Source organism: Caenorhabditis elegans, chromosome V, assembly GCF_000002985.6.
Source record: "Caenorhabditis elegans chromosome V".
Taxonomy (NCBI): Eukaryota; Metazoa; Nematoda; class Chromadorea; order Rhabditida; family Rhabditidae; genus Caenorhabditis; species Caenorhabditis elegans.
The window spans coordinates 7,891,441-7,911,583 of NC_003283.11; the positions used below are offsets into that span (position 1 = coordinate 7,891,441).

General features: G+C 34.1%; 3 protein-coding genes and 2 non-coding genes across 5 annotated transcripts; 1 reads left to right on the forward strand and 4 right to left on the reverse strand.

The window, feature by feature from the left end:
• The first annotated feature begins 89 nt into the window (after positions 1 to 89).
• F40A3.1 (Conserved secreted protein) lies at positions 90 to 4,078 on the forward strand. The gene is made up of 4 exons (NM_072632.7): positions 90 to 213; positions 2,891 to 3,124; positions 3,168 to 3,304; positions 3,711 to 4,078. Exons 1-4 carry the CDS (start codon positions 127 to 129, stop codon positions 3,811 to 3,813), a joined length of 561 nt encoding a protein of 186 aa, NP_505033.2. The 5' UTR covers positions 90 to 126; the 3' UTR covers positions 3,814 to 4,078.
• Positions 292 to 312, reverse strand: 21ur-15049. Its single transcript, NR_069038.1, has one exon.
• On the reverse strand, positions 678 to 2,422 carry F40A3.6 (uncharacterized protein; the record flags this gene model as incomplete). The annotated part of the gene is made up of 5 exons (NM_072631.4): positions 678 to 981; positions 1,182 to 1,267; positions 1,314 to 1,511; positions 1,555 to 1,722; positions 2,264 to 2,422. 5 exons carry the CDS (start codon positions 2,420 to 2,422, stop codon positions 816 to 818), a joined length of 777 nt encoding a protein of 258 aa, NP_505032.1. The 3' UTR covers positions 678 to 815.
• On the reverse strand, positions 4,071 to 8,421 carry F40A3.7 (G-protein coupled receptors family 1 profile domain-containing protein; the record flags this gene model as incomplete). The annotated part of the gene is made up of 8 exons (NM_072633.4): positions 4,071 to 4,380; positions 5,584 to 5,696; positions 5,867 to 6,028; positions 6,085 to 6,279; positions 7,288 to 7,431; positions 7,484 to 7,605; positions 8,067 to 8,286; positions 8,339 to 8,421. The coding sequence occupies 8 exons, from the start codon at positions 8,419 to 8,421 to the stop codon at positions 4,190 to 4,192; spliced, it is 1,230 nt and encodes a 409-aa protein (NP_505034.1). The 3' UTR covers positions 4,071 to 4,189.
• Positions 8,422 to 12,589: 4,168 nt separating this feature from the next.
• 21ur-13344 lies at positions 12,590 to 12,610 on the reverse strand. Its single transcript, NR_069039.1, has one exon.
• Positions 12,611 to 20,143: the final 7,533 nt, after the last annotated feature.

Here is a 20,143-nt window from a genome sequence, read left to right on the forward strand (position 1 = left end):
TGAATATCTTCATCTTGTTGATTCGCATTAGCAGCAGCACTCCTACCAATGGAGGGCATTCCAACAGAATTTATAAATTATTTTTACAGCAAAAACATACACTTATAGCCGTCTCGCTATGCCATGATGCGGAGCCAGCTTCGAAATTCTTTGAACGTCGTTGCAGTCATAATACTTCTTTTACCAACCGCCACGTGGCAAAATCATCTAGAAGTGAGTTGTTATTTCAAAAAAAATGTACATAAAAAAATACTTCTGCAATAAGCAAAAAAAAATCAAACTTCGTGGACCGTCTTGTGCTCTGCGATCGGAACAATAAATTGAGCTTGGCCAGCCTATCTAAAAACTGTGGAATTGTTAGAAGAATTTTTTTTAGTTTGGAAAATATTGTTGCTGTACTACAAATTCTGAAAAAAACATATCCAGTAAACCTGAATTTTTCCAATAATTAAAATGGATAGAAAACTCGTGATAGAAAAACTAGAACATTTTGATAATTTCCAAAATAAAAAAAAAACAATTCCTCAATATCAGCAATTCTCTTAGCTGCTATGAATAGGTCGAGATAAATAAAAGCTTTAACACTTGTGTATCCCAACTATATATATTTTTTAAAATTTAAGTGTTTTTAATTCAAAAATCACTTTTTCCCATATTAAAAAGTTTCAAAATTTAAAGACTATATTCAATGTTTATTCATTCATATATTTCCTCAAATCATACAACACCGGAAGTACATAGAATTTTCAGAATCGGAGTAAGAAAACACTTTTTTTTTTTAATTTGAAAAAAAAAGAATTCATAAGAAAATTTTATTAATATCTTGGCATATCACGGACCATAGCCAAGGTCTCCTCAATTTTTGAGATAAATTTGTCTTTCGGGCGGGAAGTTAGCTGCACAAAGTTGGATCCGATGATTCTTGAGTCTTGACTGCGAACGTAAGGGTGGGATTGGTAGAGGTATGGGGAGAGTGGGGAGCTGGAAGAATTTTGGTTTAACGGAAATTTTTTTAACTGAAAATATAGACTAGTTTTTTTTCCTTCCTTTTTTGTAAGGTCGAAGTGAGAAAGAATGGGATATTTTGAATAGCTGTTCAGCATTTTTTTTGAAAAAAAAATCCAATCTTGTATTAAAATTGGCACAAATCAAACTTTATTCAATTGCTAAAAATTGCCTACCTGTCAAAATCCTTATAATCAATAAGCGTTTTTCTATTGTTTTTTTCATATTCCTCATCTTCGCGAGACTTGTAGCTGCTCAGTGGCTGAAATTTTGAAATTCAAAAAATTTTAAAAGTCTTTTAAACTTACTGGTCTATAGCTTGAAATGCTCGAATACAAGTTTTTCTTTGGCTCTCCGGTAAAGTCCTCGTAATCTTCCTTATCATATGAAGCCAATTCCCGTTCCAAATCCTTCTTTCGTCTTTCACGTTCAGCCTCGTAACTTGCCGCAAAATATTCTGACGATGATTTTGGCTCATATACTTGGAAACTACGGTAGTTCGAAGCCTGAAAAATACACTTATTTAAATTTCAAGTTTAAAAAAGTTACCGCTGGATTTTTGAGCCCCAACTCGGCGTAGAGACTCTCGAGAGGCATTTTCTCGAAGAAGTGCTCTCTATCGTACTTGTCGTCAAGAGCACTTCTTCCGAACTCACGTTCAGCTCTCAACATGCTAGTGGCTGACAATCCGTGGTCTCGCACCAGTTGATCCTTATCCTAAAATAGAAATATTGTTAACCATGGAAACAAAATTGAGTGCTTAGAATTTATTTTAAAATAAAAGCAACTCACGATTGCTCACTGTTCTCCTATAATAGTTTTCGAAGTCAACCAAAATTGCTAGTTTCATGTTTTGATTATGTTTTATGTAGGTTTTTGAACTTACAGCATTGCAAGAAATCGTTCGCAAACCTAATCGTTCGAAAAGTTTGACAGAAAATTTTTTTAATTTTTTTTTAATATTTGGCCATGTTGGGCTTTTATAAAAGTTTGCGCACAAAACGTCCAATTTTTAAATTAAAAAAAAACAACTGAGGATTATGGTGGTGATTTTCTGCGGATTTTTCTGGGTTCCACAAATCACAATAGTTATTTGAATAAATCTTTAATGAGTCGCAGAGCCAAGAAATTAACGGGCGTTTTTTTGTTGAAATGCCACTTATTCCAATTTAAAAGCAGAAACGTACAAGGGGCCTTCATAATTTTAATTGAAAGTACATCGAACTATAGAAAAATAAAAACTGTTCCAAAACATTACTTTTGCTCTGAGACGATTCGTTGGATGAAAAATATTCTTGACATAGCTCTCGTAGCTCTTTGTGTGAGCCCCACCGGGCACAATATCTCGATCAAAACTTGAATTTCCTCTACTTCCAGCGGCCGGCTTACGGTTATGCCATCCAAGGTATTCGGACATCTGAACAGTGGGAAAAATTTCGAAAAACTACAGTTTCACGTTAAAATTTAAAAAAACAGTCAGCTAAAGTCAAAATCACTGACAAACAAAAATAATCAACAAAACGTTTTGACTCGCCACAACGAATAAATGCGTGAGATAGGCAGGAGGATGTTGGAAAACGAAAGAAGAGCAGTTCTCTTCAGTTGTATTACACAATATCTTCTAACTTCTCAATGAGTGAAATAGTGAGGTTACCTGAAGAGACGCAGGAAACCGAGATGCCATTACATCATGCCAATCGTGCTTTCGGTGCGAGGAAGCAGGATGCGGGATGGATGGCAAAAAATGAGGGGAAAACATTTAGAGTTGTCATGTGACATGGAATTAATTTGATAGTTTCATATGATTAAAAATTACTCTCAAACCGGGAAAGACCCGGCTAACTTGAAATTTTCAAAATCTAGCAAAAATATTGAAATTTTTCAGATCAATGACTGGGAACTAATTGGAAGCAGAACATATTCTTGGAAAGGAAACGAAGTATTAAGATGTAAACATTGGGATAAAGTTGCAATCAGATGGCACTTATCAACATGTACCGAACATGGAGTTTGCGATGGAGGAACCAATGTGGATTACGCTACTCGAGCCCAAAACTGGACCGAGATGCCAGTTTGGAGAAATGCGTTCACCTATGTGCAGATTCCGGGTCAACTGCAGGTAATTCAATGCATTCAGCTTTTAATAATATTTTTAATTCTAGAAAACAAAATTTCTACGACTAGGTCTTACTGGCTACGACAGTAGGAAAACCCAACTCGAAGCATTTTCACCACTAAAAATTGATGTGGATTGGAGATGGCAAGTTACTCGGGACGGATGCAATAATTTCGTTGTCAGGTATGTAACATTCTACAAAAGTTTGAAACGAGATTAATAGTAAGCCAAAACATCAATTTGGTTAAATTTTCACATGAAATATGACACGTTGAGTCTGTTAACTGCGGATTTATATCAACAAAAATATCTTTAAAAGTGGATATATCGCTTCTATGGCAGTTAAGAAATTTAACCTTTTTTTGAAAGAATAGCATAGTCTTGAAGATTGTGAATTCTAATGAACGTACGATCGCCGCAAGATGGCAATCTCTAAAGTTTGGTACTTCTACGCAATTGCGTTAAATGTTGGAATATAACCTATTCTGATGCACATTTTTGGCAGTAGGTACGGCAGTAAGCGAGGCGAAATAGGCAGGAAAGTAGTCAGTTTTCAATCAAAATTTTAATTCAATGTTTTTTTTTTCAGAATGTCCGCAATGAGCATGATCAACGAAAAAATGCGTCCAAAATTGGAGCGATTCTGCCGTCTCTTTGACAAAGACCATTTCGTAGATTGTACTAATCTCTAGTTTTTTGTTCCAAAATGTTCATCAGCTTCCCCACACCGCCTATCATCCTCTACTTGTGTCCTCTAACTCCTAAAGGGTCGAATAATTTCAAAAAACATGTCAAAATGTGATTCACTTTTCATAAGTTCGTCCCCCTTCCCCCATCCCCTCCACTGCTTTATCTTCTGTAAATATGAGTGCTCTCTCAATTTATAACAGGTATCCCATATATCAAAAATATTGATCATTTTATTGAATCAAGTAATAATAAACAATATCCAAGTTTTTTGAGATCATCATTGTTTCAATTTACCCGTGTTAGTCGAGAATCAGAAAATTGAATTAAAAAAAAACAATAATTCAAAAACAAGAATATAAATTTTAAAAACCAATAAAATCAAAAATCTCCTTTTCGATTCCCATTCAAAAGTGGTTGATAAATTGTTTCGACAGTGCTTAGAGCCCTGTTCTTGGCTACCAGTGGAGCACACGATGATGATCGTTTTTTCTCTTGAATTGGCATTGAAGTACGTCTGGATGAAGCCGTGCTAAGTTTTGTCGTATGAACAAGTGAACCAGTGATAGAATCTGAAAATTTGAATAATTTTAAATTTGCATTGTTGCAGATTGGGGATTTGTGAGTGCTGCAAGATCGCTCTAATACAAATATTTTGAAAAAGTTCAAAACTTGAAAATTGCCTTTGTTTTAGGGGTTGAGAAAACAATATCGGCTTTAAAAATTCCAAACAAAAAATTCAAACTGATTAACATTAGAGCGCTCTTGCACTTCTGAATCATGATGGATACTGCTTGCAAGCATGGGTTCAGCGTATGGATTACAGCGACTTTATGGTATTTTGCAAAATGTTCCAGAATCTAGTTGGAGTTTAATTATATTTTTTTGAACGTTTTTCATGTGAGTTATAAGATCTAAAAAGATATTTTTGATTTCTGACAATTTTATTATTTAAGAAAACACGTATTTCCTCTACTAATCTTTCAACCTCAAATAGTCTGGAATCCCTACGAGCCAATTGAAAATTAACCATGCAGACCCTATTGATGTTGTACTAACTTGTAGTCACACCAGACACAGGAAAGTTTTAGTAAATGTAACGTAGGCTTTTTTTTAACCCAATGGAACATTTTGCAAACCCCATAAGCTTAAATCAGTAGGTGTAGTTAAAAATAGGTTAACCAAGTTAGGTGAAATGACAAATCACACAGATGGTAGCAGGTGAAGTAAAACAGATTTGAGGGAAAGAGATTTGGAAATCAAATGTGCAAAAACTGCAAAGCGTGACAATTTTTGGTGGCGGCCCTTCTTGTGCTCGTGTATGAACAAAAAATTGTGCAAAATGTATGCGAACCGTTACGAGATGATCCAGACTCTCGCCAGTGACGAATTATGGTGAATAGTGTTGCAAGATTCTCGTGGAGAGCAATAACTCGGCCTGAACGCGGGCGGTATAAAAATGCAAAAGTTGAAAAATATTTTAGAAAACAAACAAAAAATCAATGCACTAAAAACAAAGGAATAACTATCGGGGGAATGTGAGTGTCAGTGTGTTAGAAGGAGGTGATTCAAAAACTCAAACAATCCAGGTGAGTATGAATGTCACACATAAACCTACTGATATGTTCAAGTGTGATATGGACCCATTATTGGTTATCCTAGTCTTGAGAATGATGTTCCCGTCGGTTTGTAGAGATACGAATTATGGAGCACTAAGAGATGGTTTTCGGTAGAAGCGAAAGAAAATACAAGAAATGGAAATAATAGCGACTTACCTATTTTTCGGTTTATCTTCTTTCGAGTCAGCTTGAGCAGCCGGAGTCTGAAGTGTTTGGAGCCGAGGCAAAAGAGGATGAAGTTAGAAGCCTTTCCACAAATTACAAGAGTACTGGAAGAGAATATGAGTTAATTTTAAAAAACATTCTATTCTGCTTTGAAAAAAAGAAGAAACCAGACAATTTAAAGTTTCAATTGTTTGCTTCTCCTAGAGTGAAATTCAAATTGGAATTCAATAAACGTTCGAATAAAATTAGCTGAAAAATTAAATCTTCCACCAACCTGGAAATCATAGTCAAATCATAGAGCTCCTCATGAGTTGCATACATTACTAGATGCACGAGAGCTGATGGCCCATTAGTTAATGTGAACATTGTCACAATAAACGTTACGGTTAACGTGACTCTGTGCTCAGTTTTTTGCATGTGAACGTCGTTTTGTCGTCTGAAAATTGTTTATTGATTTTCAAGTAATCTCAACAAAGTAATGAAAAAAATTACCTATCCGCATTAAAATCCTTTCCAATTGACAAATGCTTCTGACGTTTTCTCAACGCCCAAAGAAGTGTCAAGTTAAGGAATAATAAAAGAATAATGGGGAGAATAATCATAAGGAAGATATGAGCCAACTTGCAAATTGCAATAAAACTCTGGTATCGCTGGGAGAACGGGTTAGGGCGGTGGCCAAACCATTTTCTGAAAATTGGAAGTTTGTGGTGCTAATTTGAAATAGTTGTGTCTAATATGTCTTGGTGAGGCTGCCTCGCAAACACAAAATCACTCGCCTGCCTACAGCAGAGTAACCATAAGATACTTTGAATCCGATGTAGGTGTTTGTTTGAAATTCAACTTCACAGAATGTGAAAATTATTTTTGTTACACTTGTGGATCTTTAAATTTTCACAGTAGAGGAGATAGGGTCAATAAATTTCAAACATCAGATAGTTTGGTGAAGTATTGCTCAACTTTTTAATTTATTCTAAATCCCCTCAGAAACGTTACGCAAAATTCAAATTTATGTATCAACAACATTATATTTTCCCAAAAACGAAAATAGTTGAACTTTTCAGGTTTCCGGGAATTACATATTTTCGTATAGATGAAATAGGGTGGAACCTTAAAATTGAATGTTATTCTTCATACAAATAAAAGTACAACCACACACTCACCTTTGCGTTTTATATGAATTTTTGAGGAACGAACTCGTGGATACTTGGAAATGGGCTCGGGTGACCGGGTCAAATACTCAAATTTATGAAAAAAGTACGTGTGACATATTGTATCTTAGAGTATAATACAAGAAAAAAGATCAAGTGAGCAATTTATGCATAACAACTTATTCCCCGAACTGGTAGAAACCTTGGATTGGCAAATTTTTACGATTTTCAGGTAGTGAGCACATTAAGACAAAACCTTTCTAGACGATTTTTTCTTTAACATTTTAATCACTAATCTGGTAACTTAATCATTAACCAGATTCTCCCTAATGCTCAATAATTTAAAGGTTAGTCATCTCCGATTTTAAAGTCAAAATAGGTTGCAGTTCCTCCTTCTCATTTCTCACATGTTTTTGACACCCGGCGCCAGGCACCCAAGACTCGAGCAGCCAGTCAATTCTATTTCCTAATTTTTGTTTATTTCCATTTTGAGTTGGGTTTTCATGAAGAGAAATGCAAAAATTCGTGACTCATTTCTGACACTTACTCTGCATTCACAGGAAGGCACCTCGAATAGAGTTGAGTCTCGCGGCAGTAAGATCTGACTAAGCAGAAATATTCGAAATGCTGGTAGCATGTGAGAAGACCACATGTGAAGACGATGATTGTGGTAACAAGTGGGAGTTTCCACCTGAAATATTTTCTATTAGTACACCCAAAACATTGGCACGTAGATTACTTACCATCTCCAAGTCGCTCGCGCATAAAGTGGGTTCTGAATTCCAAGAAGCCGATCACCACACACTGCTATTACGCACCAATGCGCCACAGACGAACACCAGTTTGCTAGAGAGATCAGGTGAACCTAAAAAGGAAATAAATAATTGTTATTTCGTAGATCAAATGTGGGTGCTTAACATAAATAATTGCATGTCTGATTAAAATAAATAATTATTTGAAAATTAATTTGCCCGGTGCTGAGTGGATACCGTTATCATTAACGCGCGAACTTGAAAACTGAATCAGACAGAAAACAGGTCCCTTTTCTTATGATAGATTTGGATGCATTATTGTGATTATATACTTTCACATCGACACAAGAAGTAACATCTGCTTTGTTTCTACACGATGGCACACTTGTATTTTTTCAAATTAATTTCTAGCAGGCAGTCATAAATACTCTCCTGCAAATTAATAAAGAAAGAGCCTTTTCCCAGTTGATATTCTGACATAATCAAATAAAAAAAGTTTAACCTGGATTCTGTAAACTCTCCCCAACATTCTTCTTCACTAGAAACCCGAGTCCTTTCAGGGCATTCGGCTTACCTTTGAGTGCAAGTAGAACCACCGAAAATACCAATTAAATGTGAAAAATGAGTAGTTCGCGAGAATATTTGGAAACAGGAGAAATAGAAAAATAATGTCAGCAAATGCCAAAACTGCTAGAAACGAATTGGCTCGACTCCTCATGCTTCGATTTAGCAGAACTGTCAGGTTGAGTACGTTTCCTAGAATTCCGAATATTGCTAACGCTGGGTAGAAGTACCTGGAACATTAATAATTATTTAGAAAAATGTACCAGTAAATAAAACGAATACCTTTGTAAATTGTATTCCAAATTGGTACCCGACATTCTCTGCTGCTCATCGGTTAGGCATAGATGCGAGAAATTCGCAGACATTTCTGAAATTTCACATTTTAGAACAAAACAGTGTCAAATTTCAGAGATATTAAAAACGAACAAGAAGAAGAAGAAGAAACGAGATATCTGAAAGGAGCGTCAAAAAGTTCTGTCTGGAAGTGGGCGTTCCTAGGTGGTCACTGAACCATAATTAAAGAATTTGAGTTCTCCGTGTGTGTTTTTGCGCAGAGCAAGTGGAGCAATCGGAGCAAGAAAAGGAAACACGTGAAAATTAAAAGAAAGGGGTTCGAGAACAGGGTAGAAGATGCTCAAGGAGCAAGGAACTGCACTCTAAAGATTTTTAGGGATGATAAGTTTTCAGGGATTTTTTATTGCAAAATTTAATGGATTGGGGATTTAATTTTCAGAATCAAATCTTTGTATAGCTTTCCACTTACACACAAATATGCCTGCCTTATATCTTTTACGCCGTGCCTACAAACACACTTGATATAAATAGATATTAGATTTACTAGTTTGAGAGTGTTTCCCAAACTTTTAGTTGTTTTAGATTTGAAACCAGAACACCAAATTTTCAGGAAAAAATATAGACTTTGCTGCAAAAAATTCTGCTTCGAGATTTTTCTTAAATGGTTTGAACAAAATCTTGGCTCGCAGAAAAGAAAACAAAATAAACAAGGTAAATCTAATGATCTAGAAGCACACAAGTTGGTGAACTTTTCGAGTGGCAGGCACACCTTATCATGTGTCTTATCAAATTCAATTTATAAAGTTAATTATCAACACAATAATCGCATTGTGGTGACTCGAGTTCGATGTAGGGTTCTTGATTTTTAATACTTTTTTAGCCGACAAATGTTCCTTCTCTTTTCCGAAATATGTAAACTTTGAACAAGAATATGAGGAAGGAAAACAAAAAAAAAGAGTTTGTTTTGTTAATCTTCTACTTTAAAGAAAAGGAAAGAAGTAGCAGGCGGTGTGAGTTATGAGTATGAACTAAGTCGGTGCATATTTATTCTGAAGACGAAGCTTAGGTGTTGTTTATTCAGGGGGAGAAGCGAGAGCTCTCAGAAATCAGCTTAGTCATAACCCAACATTTTAGAACTTAGAAGCAGAGATGATCTTGGGTGAACGTCGGTGAAATGAGTTTTGGAAATGATTGGTTCTTTGGTTTTAAGATGCTCACAAGCACAAAAGAGCAATTTTTAGAAGATTGCAAAAAGTTTCACGACATATTTTTAATAGACGATTTTAGGTAGTGATATGATTATATGAAAACCCTGCCCCAATGAACTTTCTAAATAAAAAAATACAAGTTCAGAATAAGTAGTTCTTAGACTGAAGATCCCGTAACGACATTGAAAATTCTGACATGGATGAATAACAATTTATGGGTATTCAATATGAGGGCAACCAGCCAAGCTTGGAATTGAAAGGTTGGTATTCAATCTTTAGTCGAAAATATCTGGCGAACTTTGTTTGTCGTAACTTCCGGCTATTTTGTCTAGATCCTGAGTACGGGAATTTCGGAGAAAATCACACATGTTAACAAAACTATTACATCTTGAATACTCTGAATCATTTTTTGATGCTTCGCTCAACTCCTGACATTTCTAATCTCAAAATAATCGAGATAACATATAATTTTCATACGTCAATAGTTTCAGTACTAATGCTAATCTTTTGAGTACTTCATTTCAACCTAGATCTATGAAACTCTTCGCGCTTGTGTTTTGTTGTATTATTCAGTTTCTCAGAAATATCAAATTTTTGAATTTTAAATTTCCATACGAATTATAATTATAGCCGCAAAAGGGGAAGCGTTCAATTAATGATATTCATGAGAAGAAACCAAATAAGGAAGAGAAGATATGGATATAATGAGAAAAATATTTAAAATGACGTTTTTGTTTGGAAAACTGTTGACCTGTGTAAATATTTTCAGTTTTGTTTCCGAACGAAATTAACTTAAGCTCAGTACGCTTTTTATTTTAAACCCGGAAAAACACAAAAAATTGAGAAATTACTGTTTGGAGGTTATTTTTAGAAGCTTTCACAAACGAAGGTACTCAAAAGAATTAAAATAGCAAGTGAAAAAAGAAAGTCTGATGAAAAGTGTTTGAATTTGAGTTTTTAATTCATTTGTGAAAATATTTATGAAGAAATTAAAATGGTGAACTACACAATGAAACGTCCTATCTTGAAATCATAATAGAACCGAGACACTCAGAAAGTCGACTCAACTGTCTGCCGAACTTTGCCAATTTTTCTGCGGTGTATTGTAGTCCTTCTATAATTTTCTCCAGGAGTTGACAATCTTCGACAAAAAACCGTGTCGATTTGTAGTATTAAGACCGCTAAAATTGCTAAAAAAAAAAAGAAAAGAAAAGTGCCCGCAAATCTCTCAATTTACCACAACTGGAAATTTCAAAAAAAATTCTATCGTCTGGAAAACAAAAAAGTAAATATTGCTACTGACCATTGGCTAACCAGAGACCTCTTATTACTGCTCTTTCTCTATCTTAAAAACAGCTGTTTTTCTTTCCCACCAATTATATAAACTTGACGCTATTATGGTACCAACGGAACAACGAAGAAGAGCACACCCTCTAATGGAGCAAAAAAGGAAAAATGGCAGTGCTGGTGGAAAGTGAAAATTTTCGTACTTTTTTTGTCATTGATGCACAAAATTATGAATTATTGAGGAAGTTAAAAATGTGGAGAGAAAGAAGAAAAAGTTTGAAAACATATGAAATGGGGCACTTAGCGGGACCTCCTGCCTGTTTTCATGTCGGAAATAGATATGAGATATGCATGTCCGAAAGCGAGTAAACCTTATTGCTTTTCTACTTTTCTTAAGATTCTTTCTTTTGATGCTTTCTAGAAAGCATAGTGGTTCCAGAAAGATGAAAGATGATGAAGATGTTTACATATCTTTTGAGGTTACTTATAGTTGTAGCTAATATCACATGAACCTAACCTTGTCAGAAAAGTTACTCGGGTCAATGTCCATCGTAGCCTAGAAGTGTATTTATTGTTAGCAGCCAAGAAGATTTTGGGTTTTTGATTTTGAATATAATTCCCGCCATGATATAAATTCTGAAAAGGCTAATCAGAAAAAGGAAAACATGAGTTTAATTAGAGATTTTCCGAAATACTCTTGGCTATTTTAAAATGAAATTAAAAATAGTCAAGTAATGGGAAACTTTTCTTCGAAATAAAAATATAAATCTTACTATTTTTAATGTATTGTGAAAGTGAAAACATCAAAAGTTAAAGCAATGGGAACGATGGCTTTTTGGGTAAAAAATGGTGTCAGATGCGACCCAAAATTTAATTTGTTCAAAAGTAATATTGAAAATTTAATTACAACTTTTTATGATTTTTATGCTTTTTAACAATGTTGTAACGTGGTTAAAAATTAATAAAATAAATTATATCGTTTCAGAACTTCTTAAAACTTTTTTGTACAAACAAAACCCTATCGGAATGATAAAGCCACCTACTTCTCAATTAAAAGAATCAAACAAAAGTTTCCAAGTGTCGAAAAGTGCCCTTTTTAGTGAGGCATCGACACGATACCCAGATAAGATGTGAAAGGGACAAAAAATTCGTTTAAACGGAAGTGAAGACAAGGCTCTCGGAAGTGGCATCGGACGGCGACAAAAACATGCGTCGAAGTTCCGTTTTATGGTGTTTGAATAGAAAACTTGAGGGCCAAGATTCCGAAGAATTTTGTTTTTTTTCACAAATTTCACCAATCTATAAGTGTCTAAAATTCAGGAACATAAAAAAAGGAAGTAGATATGAATACAGACAGAGAATAAAAAAAAATATTTACATGGGAATGATTTCACAAATATTTAAAAAATACAGAGCTCACGTCTACTGCAATTTCATCTAATAAATCCCATACCGATCATTACAATGATCAAGCTCAATGACTTCTAGCTTTTGATAATTAACTGAAATTCATATTCAGTGTACCGTAAAACATTGATGCATTGATGCTTATGACAGCAACGTCGTGATCAGAAAAATATCATGGAGATAGTTGATATTTGAATTTTCAAGCTACAAAACATATATTTGTTTACCTAAAGCATTTTTGCAGAAAATGGGGACGAGAATTACGAGTCTAGTAAACAAGGGTCCATTTATAATGTCAGACACTTAGCAGAATTATTTCAGGAAAAGGTTAAAATAATTTAAGTATATCAACGCCCGACCAAATCAGTTCGAAAGCTTCATATTGTTATAGGCTTGCTGAAACAGCTTTGTCCCAGCGAAACTCTGTGGCACCGATTTAACATATAACTTGTTGAATTCCAACAAAAACCACGTCTGATGTACGCTAAAAGATCATGAAACCAAATCTAACGACTAGTACATCTAAATACGTCATTTAAAAATTCTTGGAAAACATTATATCCGGAGCCGTATTGGTGCATTTCCGGTAACTTTATGAACATGTTTTGTTTGCACACCGAAAAAATAAATACAAAAACTAATAACAAAAATTCAAGCTCTCACAAAAATCCTACTTCCATTCCTACCTCCCAATTGTGCCTAGCAAGCTGGAAAACTTTGCTTAAACAAATTTATATATTGACAAGAGTTCAAGATTTTTTTCGGAATTCTTTACTTTATCAAGCGAAAAGTTCTCACACTTCACAAAGTTCCACTCTCTCATGAAAATTTCTAAAATTTCCAAAGAAAAATATTGTTATAGTTGAGCTTTTGAAGTATTTTCTAAGAAAAGGGTTCTATGGGAACAAGCAAAAAAGATTCCCCTTCACGTCAGGAATCTCAATTGAATTACTCTGATCAAACTGGGATGTGCACAAAGAAAGAGTGTTTATGACTAGAGAAAAGGTTCAGGTTCATAAGTTCACAGACAATATGATGCATATGTAGTATTCGGAAAAAATTGGAAACTTGTAAAATCTCTAACGTAAGGGTGCTCTGCAACAATTAAATACTGAACATTCTTATCATTCGGTAGACTAATAAGCTTATTGACCTCATCTCGCCCACATAATTATCAACTGATAATTTTGATAAATTCGAAAAATGTTATTGCTTTCACAGTGTACCTAAAACTCCAAAACCGCCTGATATTTTTAATCATTTACATCAAAAAATAGCCGTTAAGGCAACTATTTTAAGACTGCGTAGAAGGCTCAGACTTTTTCTGAAGGCAATAAATACAGAATATGCTCCAGGTCAAGCCAATCAGATTACACACAAAAAAGTCCTATCCAATTTTGAGAAATGTTCAAACTTTAAAACTTATTGCTAATACTTTTCGTGTTATCTATAAAACCTTGACGACACCGAAGGAAACAAATCAAAAAGTTCAAAAAATTGGTGAAAAGTCACACTCTTCGTGCATTTTCACATGAATAGGTGAAGAGCCGCTTCTCTCGAATTTGCCCTCCATAACTCGAAACCTTTTTGCAAAATTATAGGGCGTACCCTCCCCAAAAAAATGGGCCGATGAACGAATAATCGAATTTTTATCCAGAAATTGTGTGAGAATAAATGCAGAGAATAGAGAAGATAAGAAGAGGGCTCGACGGGTACACATCGCCACAAAAATTCCTATTTAGAAAAGCGACAAGGATTCGATTATGCATGCGCACTCACACCATTTGCTCTAATTGCCCACCAATTTCTGGTCCGTTTTTGAAACAAAAGGATTCGGACTGGTTCTTCTGAGAAATGTGAGATTTGATTGAAACCGAAGATTCGAAGACGCCAAGTTTTTGTCTCGTGGTATCAGGAAATTAGACAACAGCGAGTTGCAGGCGCCGAAGAGCAACAGGAATTTTTAGAAAATCAAAAGATGCAAAACATTGAATTAAGTTTTTTTTTGTTTTGTAATTTCAAAGAAATCGATAATGAACAACAGGAATTTTCAAACAAAAACAAAAATTAATTAGTGTTTGTACTTTTCAAGCAGTCACTGTTTTAATATTTATGTTTAGAAAGTTTTTTAACATTTAAAAATGAAAGATTCACACCTCGAAAACGTTGAAGAACACGGAAACAAGGGAAAAGGGTACAAATAGAATAGGAATGAGCTGATTTTGAAATTAGATTAGCTTGGATTCAAAGTCACGCAAAAAGATTCACGACATATATCAAACTAGAATCTATTTTTGACGATGAAATTTGTTTGATCGCCAAACTTTTCTAAATGCTTTAAAACGTCCACGCAAAAAAACTTACCGTACTTTCCCTATTAGACTTGCACCCCCACTGCTCTACTTTGAAAATATATATCTCGGCTGTGTTAACTTTTTCCAAATCATTTTCAAAGATCAAAATATATAAGAATATTTTTCACATAATTTGCCAATTGACAAAGTTCTGGTAAAGTTAAAGACAACCGAGATAGTTGACAAAATAGAGCAGAAGGGAATGCAAATCCAATAGGGAAAATACGGTAATTGGAAATTCAAATACCGTTCACAAATCATGAAAATTGAAATATTCATAAATCTAATTAATCATCTACTCTGCGCATGGAAAAAAAAATTAAAATTTGTGATATTAATAGAAAAGAAGTTACCAGACGTGTTAGACGATCATCCCCACACTTCCTCGTCTTACAGACAATTCAATTTCCGTGGTCGCATACGGGCGTACATTCGAAAACAAGTGTCACACATAAGTGTCAAAACTCGTCTCAAATATCAGAGCTTCATCGCTGGTCTGATGAAGTTCCAGACATTTGGGCGTTGCAATTTGACTAGTATCAATAACATATTTAGTAAATCTTTGACCGTATTTTGAAATATTTCATTACTTATTCAGAGACTTGGAAGATAAATCATGTGCAAATAAAAAAACGATCAATCCTTGCGTGTAACTTTGAGCTTGGTATAGTCTCAAGCGTGAGCCGTTGACTTTTAAGTTCAAGTTCAGTTGAAACAACAAAAATACAAAGTTTCATATTACAAAGCCATCACATTTGGCCATATATTAAATCTGTGAATTCTGCAATAGTAAAAAAGGCAAAGAGAAATGAATGTTTATGTCAAAATGAAAGGTCCGAAGCCAAAACATTGTGGGGAAACGACATCAAGAAACAAAGGACACGGAGGGGCAACACATAGATGGCGGCAAGAAACTATTAAAGTTTTTGGAAAAAAATGAGAAAAATGGAAGCCAAAAGGAAAGGCTCAAAAAATGTGTTGCAGACGTGATGGATCATAAATCGGAAATGGGTCCGGTGGTTCAAGTTTGAATGGAAAATGAGATAAGCGAATCTGGTGGAAAAGGTTGTTTCGAAAATGTTTATGATCTATGATCCTTTGAGAAAAGAAAGAGTTTACTCTTGGGAGGGAAAAAGGGACACTTTTTGAATGGCATTCATCGTTATGAAGAGGTAGACAAAGTGTCTTTTGTGCATATGTTCGAACTATATTTCAGAAATATTTGAAATTCACAAAGCTATAATGTGTAGTTGGAAATCGAGAAAGACAATAGAATAGTGAGATGTGAAGTGCTTCGAGCAATCGAACATTTTTGGTAATCGGTTATATCAGTGCAGACTATGATAATATCCGCCAAGCCAAAGTTGCATAGCTTGCTGAAACTTAGAATGCCCAGGAGCAACGCAACATTGCCACATGTTGACCTTATTGCTTTAAATCAAATTTAACAAAAAATAAATTAAAATTTTTAGAGCTAGTGTTTGAAGTTTTATTGCAGTGAAATGAAATTTTGGGCATTGTTTATCAAAAAGTCAAATAGTATGGTTTTGCAACAATAAAGCTGACCAAATAAATAGTTTAAATTTCAAATCCAGTTCTGAACAAAGCTGCAAATCTTCTAATGACAAATTAGTTTTTAGTTGTTATCAGTTGAAAAATCGTACAGGCAACTTGAAACTTTTTCTCAAAAAGCTCAAGTTTTGTTAATAAGATTTAAAAAAATGTTCTAAAATTAGGAGTAAACTTCTCATAGCAATACAATTATGGCAACCGAATTCACATCATTTTCTCCAACTTGTGATTTAGTAAACTCAATCAGAAATTTGTCACAAGTGATATAAATACTTTTTGACACTAGTATGATTTCATTCCACTTAAAATATAATTTTGACACCTACAAGTGGTCAGTCTAGCCCGGTAACTTCCGAAAAACACACTTTTGGATTGGTTCTAGATGTATTCCAATATTATATTGCCTGGTAATATGATCATACGGGCAGCAAAAAATTTAGTTTTTCCTACACGCTTTCAACGGAAAAAAAAAGTTCAAGCGAACTGGATAAAATTATATCAAAAGAGTTGAACTGTTCGAGAGCACATAATTAAATAACAAGAATTTTTGCTGCGCTTCACTTTCGGTGAGCTGACAACAAAAAGATAGCTCGTGACAGAAGCCCAGACTCATAAATGGGACATATAGAAAACATTATTTAATTAGATGTCTTCGATGAAAATTCCAAACTCTTGATTGGTGATGGGAATTATTCTAGGACACGAAATAGTCTCTGATAAACAAAAAAATTTAATTCAACATATAAAAATGATAACTAAAGAAATTCATTATCATAAATCCTTAAACTAATCAAATTATTCCAAAAATATCACTCTATTTTTTGAAACTCGTAGATCCGAACCTATTGGTGTTTGATGAAGAGGAGTGAACTTTTTGCATGACTTGACTCAATTTTGTTCAAAGAAAACACGGACCCGCCTACCGAGTAAACATTTTATTTCCGAACTTTATCTTCTTTTTCATCATCTTTTTATCTTCTCACCCTCCCGTGATCTATCTCTTGTCAACACGATGGTCCTCATCAGGTAGTTTTTTGAAAATATGTTGAAAACATTAATCAAAATATTGTTGGAGAAATATTTTGAAACTAATCAATTTGAATGGTCAATAAAATATTGCACAAGAAAAACATTGAATGTTTTTTTCAAAATATTTTTGGTGTTTGTTTTCTTTTTAACTTTTCTATAAAATAAATTAATGATCCAAAAAGAAGCCATAACGTTTCATTAGTTTAGTTTTTATCTATATTTTTTTTCATGAAATAAATTTAAAAAAAAACATTCAGAATACAAAATATGAGACGAATCTGCAGGCGTGCCACTTACCTATCAAACGCCTATTTGCCATGTCGATGTTTTTTTTCGGTGTTTTCACTCTTATTAGTCTCTTATTAGTATTAATGTTGACAGTTTGAATACAGAATTAAAAATTTTCTGACAGTTAACCTAAGTCTAAGCCTATACCTTTCTCAAATCAGATTTTGCCATTTTGGTTCAAACCATATTTTCACTATGAACTGCGGATATGGCTATAGCTCATATTTTTCTTTTTGGCAACTGATTTTTGTTAGCTTCTTCTTTCTAAATAGAAAAAGAAACACAATCAAAATAGAATACATGACGAAAAACGTTTTATTTTTATTTCCTAGTTTTATCTACTCCTCCTCATCATCATCATCAGCTCCACCCTCCAACATGATCTCTCTGTTTTCATTGTGGTCACAAACACACGTGGTCCAACTCATCTTAAATTGGCGGGGTGTCCAAAAGACACATTGTTGATACAACGGTCGTGGCTCCAGACACCGACTTGCTCCAGCAGGCTCCACACAAACAATTTAGAGAACCGCCTTTTCAGCAGAGAAGCACACCGCGCTTCACACAAGTTGTTTCGATATCCTGCATGGCTTTCACAAGAAATTGAAATGTGTTTACTCGGGTGCTTTTCTCATTATCAACGTGAGTTTCAGCGAAGAAATGGAAGAAATCATTTTCGTAAATTTCGAGAAGTTTGAACAAAGAGAACAACGAAATAACAAAAAAACTGGGACAGAAAAAGCGTTGAATTAGATGGATTCTGTTGAATTGGTAATTGGATAAAAAAATAGAGCAACAGAACATCAAACAAAAAACTTTATGATCTCTCAAAGAACATATGTCTCTTTTTTATTTTCTTTTGTTCAGAATTTTATAATTTGTACAAATTTTGATGCGAATTATTTCAGAAGTGCAATTTACGCAAATTAGTGTTGAAACTGATTTTAGTTGAACTTGAGTTTATGCTCAGATTCGGGCTCAGTAGCAGACCGAGGCTTAATTTTTGAAATCTGAAAATTATGACCTTGATTGGCCGAAAAATTTTGTTAAGGAAATCTCTTAATTAAAGCTCTTAAATAAAAACAAATCTTCTCATTCTTAAAATATCAGTCATGCCAAGATCTACATATAAATTAGAAAACAACATCTCATTAACTTTCAGACAACCTCTGAATAATACTGACGAAACTTTGTTATGAAAATCAAGCCAAGCTTGAATAGTGCCAATTTACCAAGTCAGAAGTATGACTACATACGTCTGACATTTATATACAAAAATTTTGAAAGTTTGAACTTGTTATTAATTGGAAGCAAACCATTAACAAAGATCAACAATTTAACTTAGAATCGGCCAACTTTCAGCTTTTTGATTCAAAAAAAATTGAAATTTTTGAGTTTCAAGTGCCTTCTGTGAAAAACTAACTATTTCAGCTTTCCAATAACATGAATTCTAATATGAATGTTTTTGATAAATTTTTTTATGTCTAATTTTTCAGTAACTATTGTAAATATTCACTTCTCAATGGAAGAATTAATAATTTAAATTTTTTAAATGCCTTACAAAATATACAAAATGATTTTTTTCAAATGAATGCACATAGGATGCGCACAAAGATCTTTTCCAAATAAAAGCCAGCTCTCAAAAAATCCAAGATGCTTTTGAGTTTGTTTAAATAAAAAAATCTCTTCAATTTCTTTTAAGAAAACACTCAAAAATTTGATGTCTACACCCTAAGATCATCGAGTGGTTCGGTGACGTGGAAAAAAGTGGAATAGGAGTTCGTAGATTGGGTTGGAATACAACTAATACCAACAAGCTGTGGGGGTGTTTATTATGTTTATTAGTATATAAAGTTTGAGCCACTGGACTGGTCAAGTAAGAGTGGTCCTTGACGATGTCCTGTAGATAAGGAGGGCTTCAAATGAATATGTGATTTATGAACATCGACAGAGCAATCGAAACAACAGAAAAACCGAAATAGAACTGTTGCAGATTTATTGCAATTTCATCGAAATCCCATTACAAATTGTTAAAGATCTTGACGACTCTAACTGTAATGCAACTTCAAAAATTAGAATTTTGAGGGGGAGATTGCTTGGAACCACTTTGAATATTTTTAGTATTCAATTTTAGTAAACTTTCAGCATGTTTTATGTGTTCACTTCCGGAATACTTACCATTAAATGTACTAATAAATGTACAATAATTTCGAAAGAAAGTATATCGGCTCCACGATGAATCAAAATTTTTGCAAGAATGACACAAGAATGGGTAACAAGTCAGAAAAATTAGTTTTGCAAAAAGGTTGAATATTATAATTTTCTGAAACTGATTGTAACGGTGCAGTTAGTGATAGACTTCCCATTAGAAGTTTCCCAGGAAGGCAGACTTGCTCAAAACTTTACCTAGTCCGCTACAAATGAATATTTTGACTCAAAAACATCAAAACTCCAACAAAACGTTCAAAAATGCTCACATTTTCCAGATCACTAACCTTCTAATTACCGGAGCTGTTCCCCCTCATAGCCCACGTCATTTCCGGGTTCTCAACTATATTATAGATGACCTATATAGTGGCTCAATGTTGAGCTGAACTGATACGTCCTAAAACTCACTTCAAAATTAAAAATTTGGAGAGTTAAGGTAA

Bases quoted from the DNA above. Each gene is read 5' to 3' on its own strand.
- F40A3.1 (NM_072632.7), top strand. From the start codon at position 127: ATGCGGAGCCAGCTTCGAAATTCTTTGAACGTCGTTGCAGTCATAATA. The intron at 214-2,890 runs GTGAGTTGTTAT...GAAATTTTTCAG, and splicing joins CGTGGCAAAATCATCTAGAA to ATCAATGACTGGGAACTAAT. The intron at 3,305-3,710 runs GTATGTAACATT...TTTTTTTTTCAG, and splicing joins TGCAATAATTTCGTTGTCAG to AATGTCCGCAATGAGCATGA.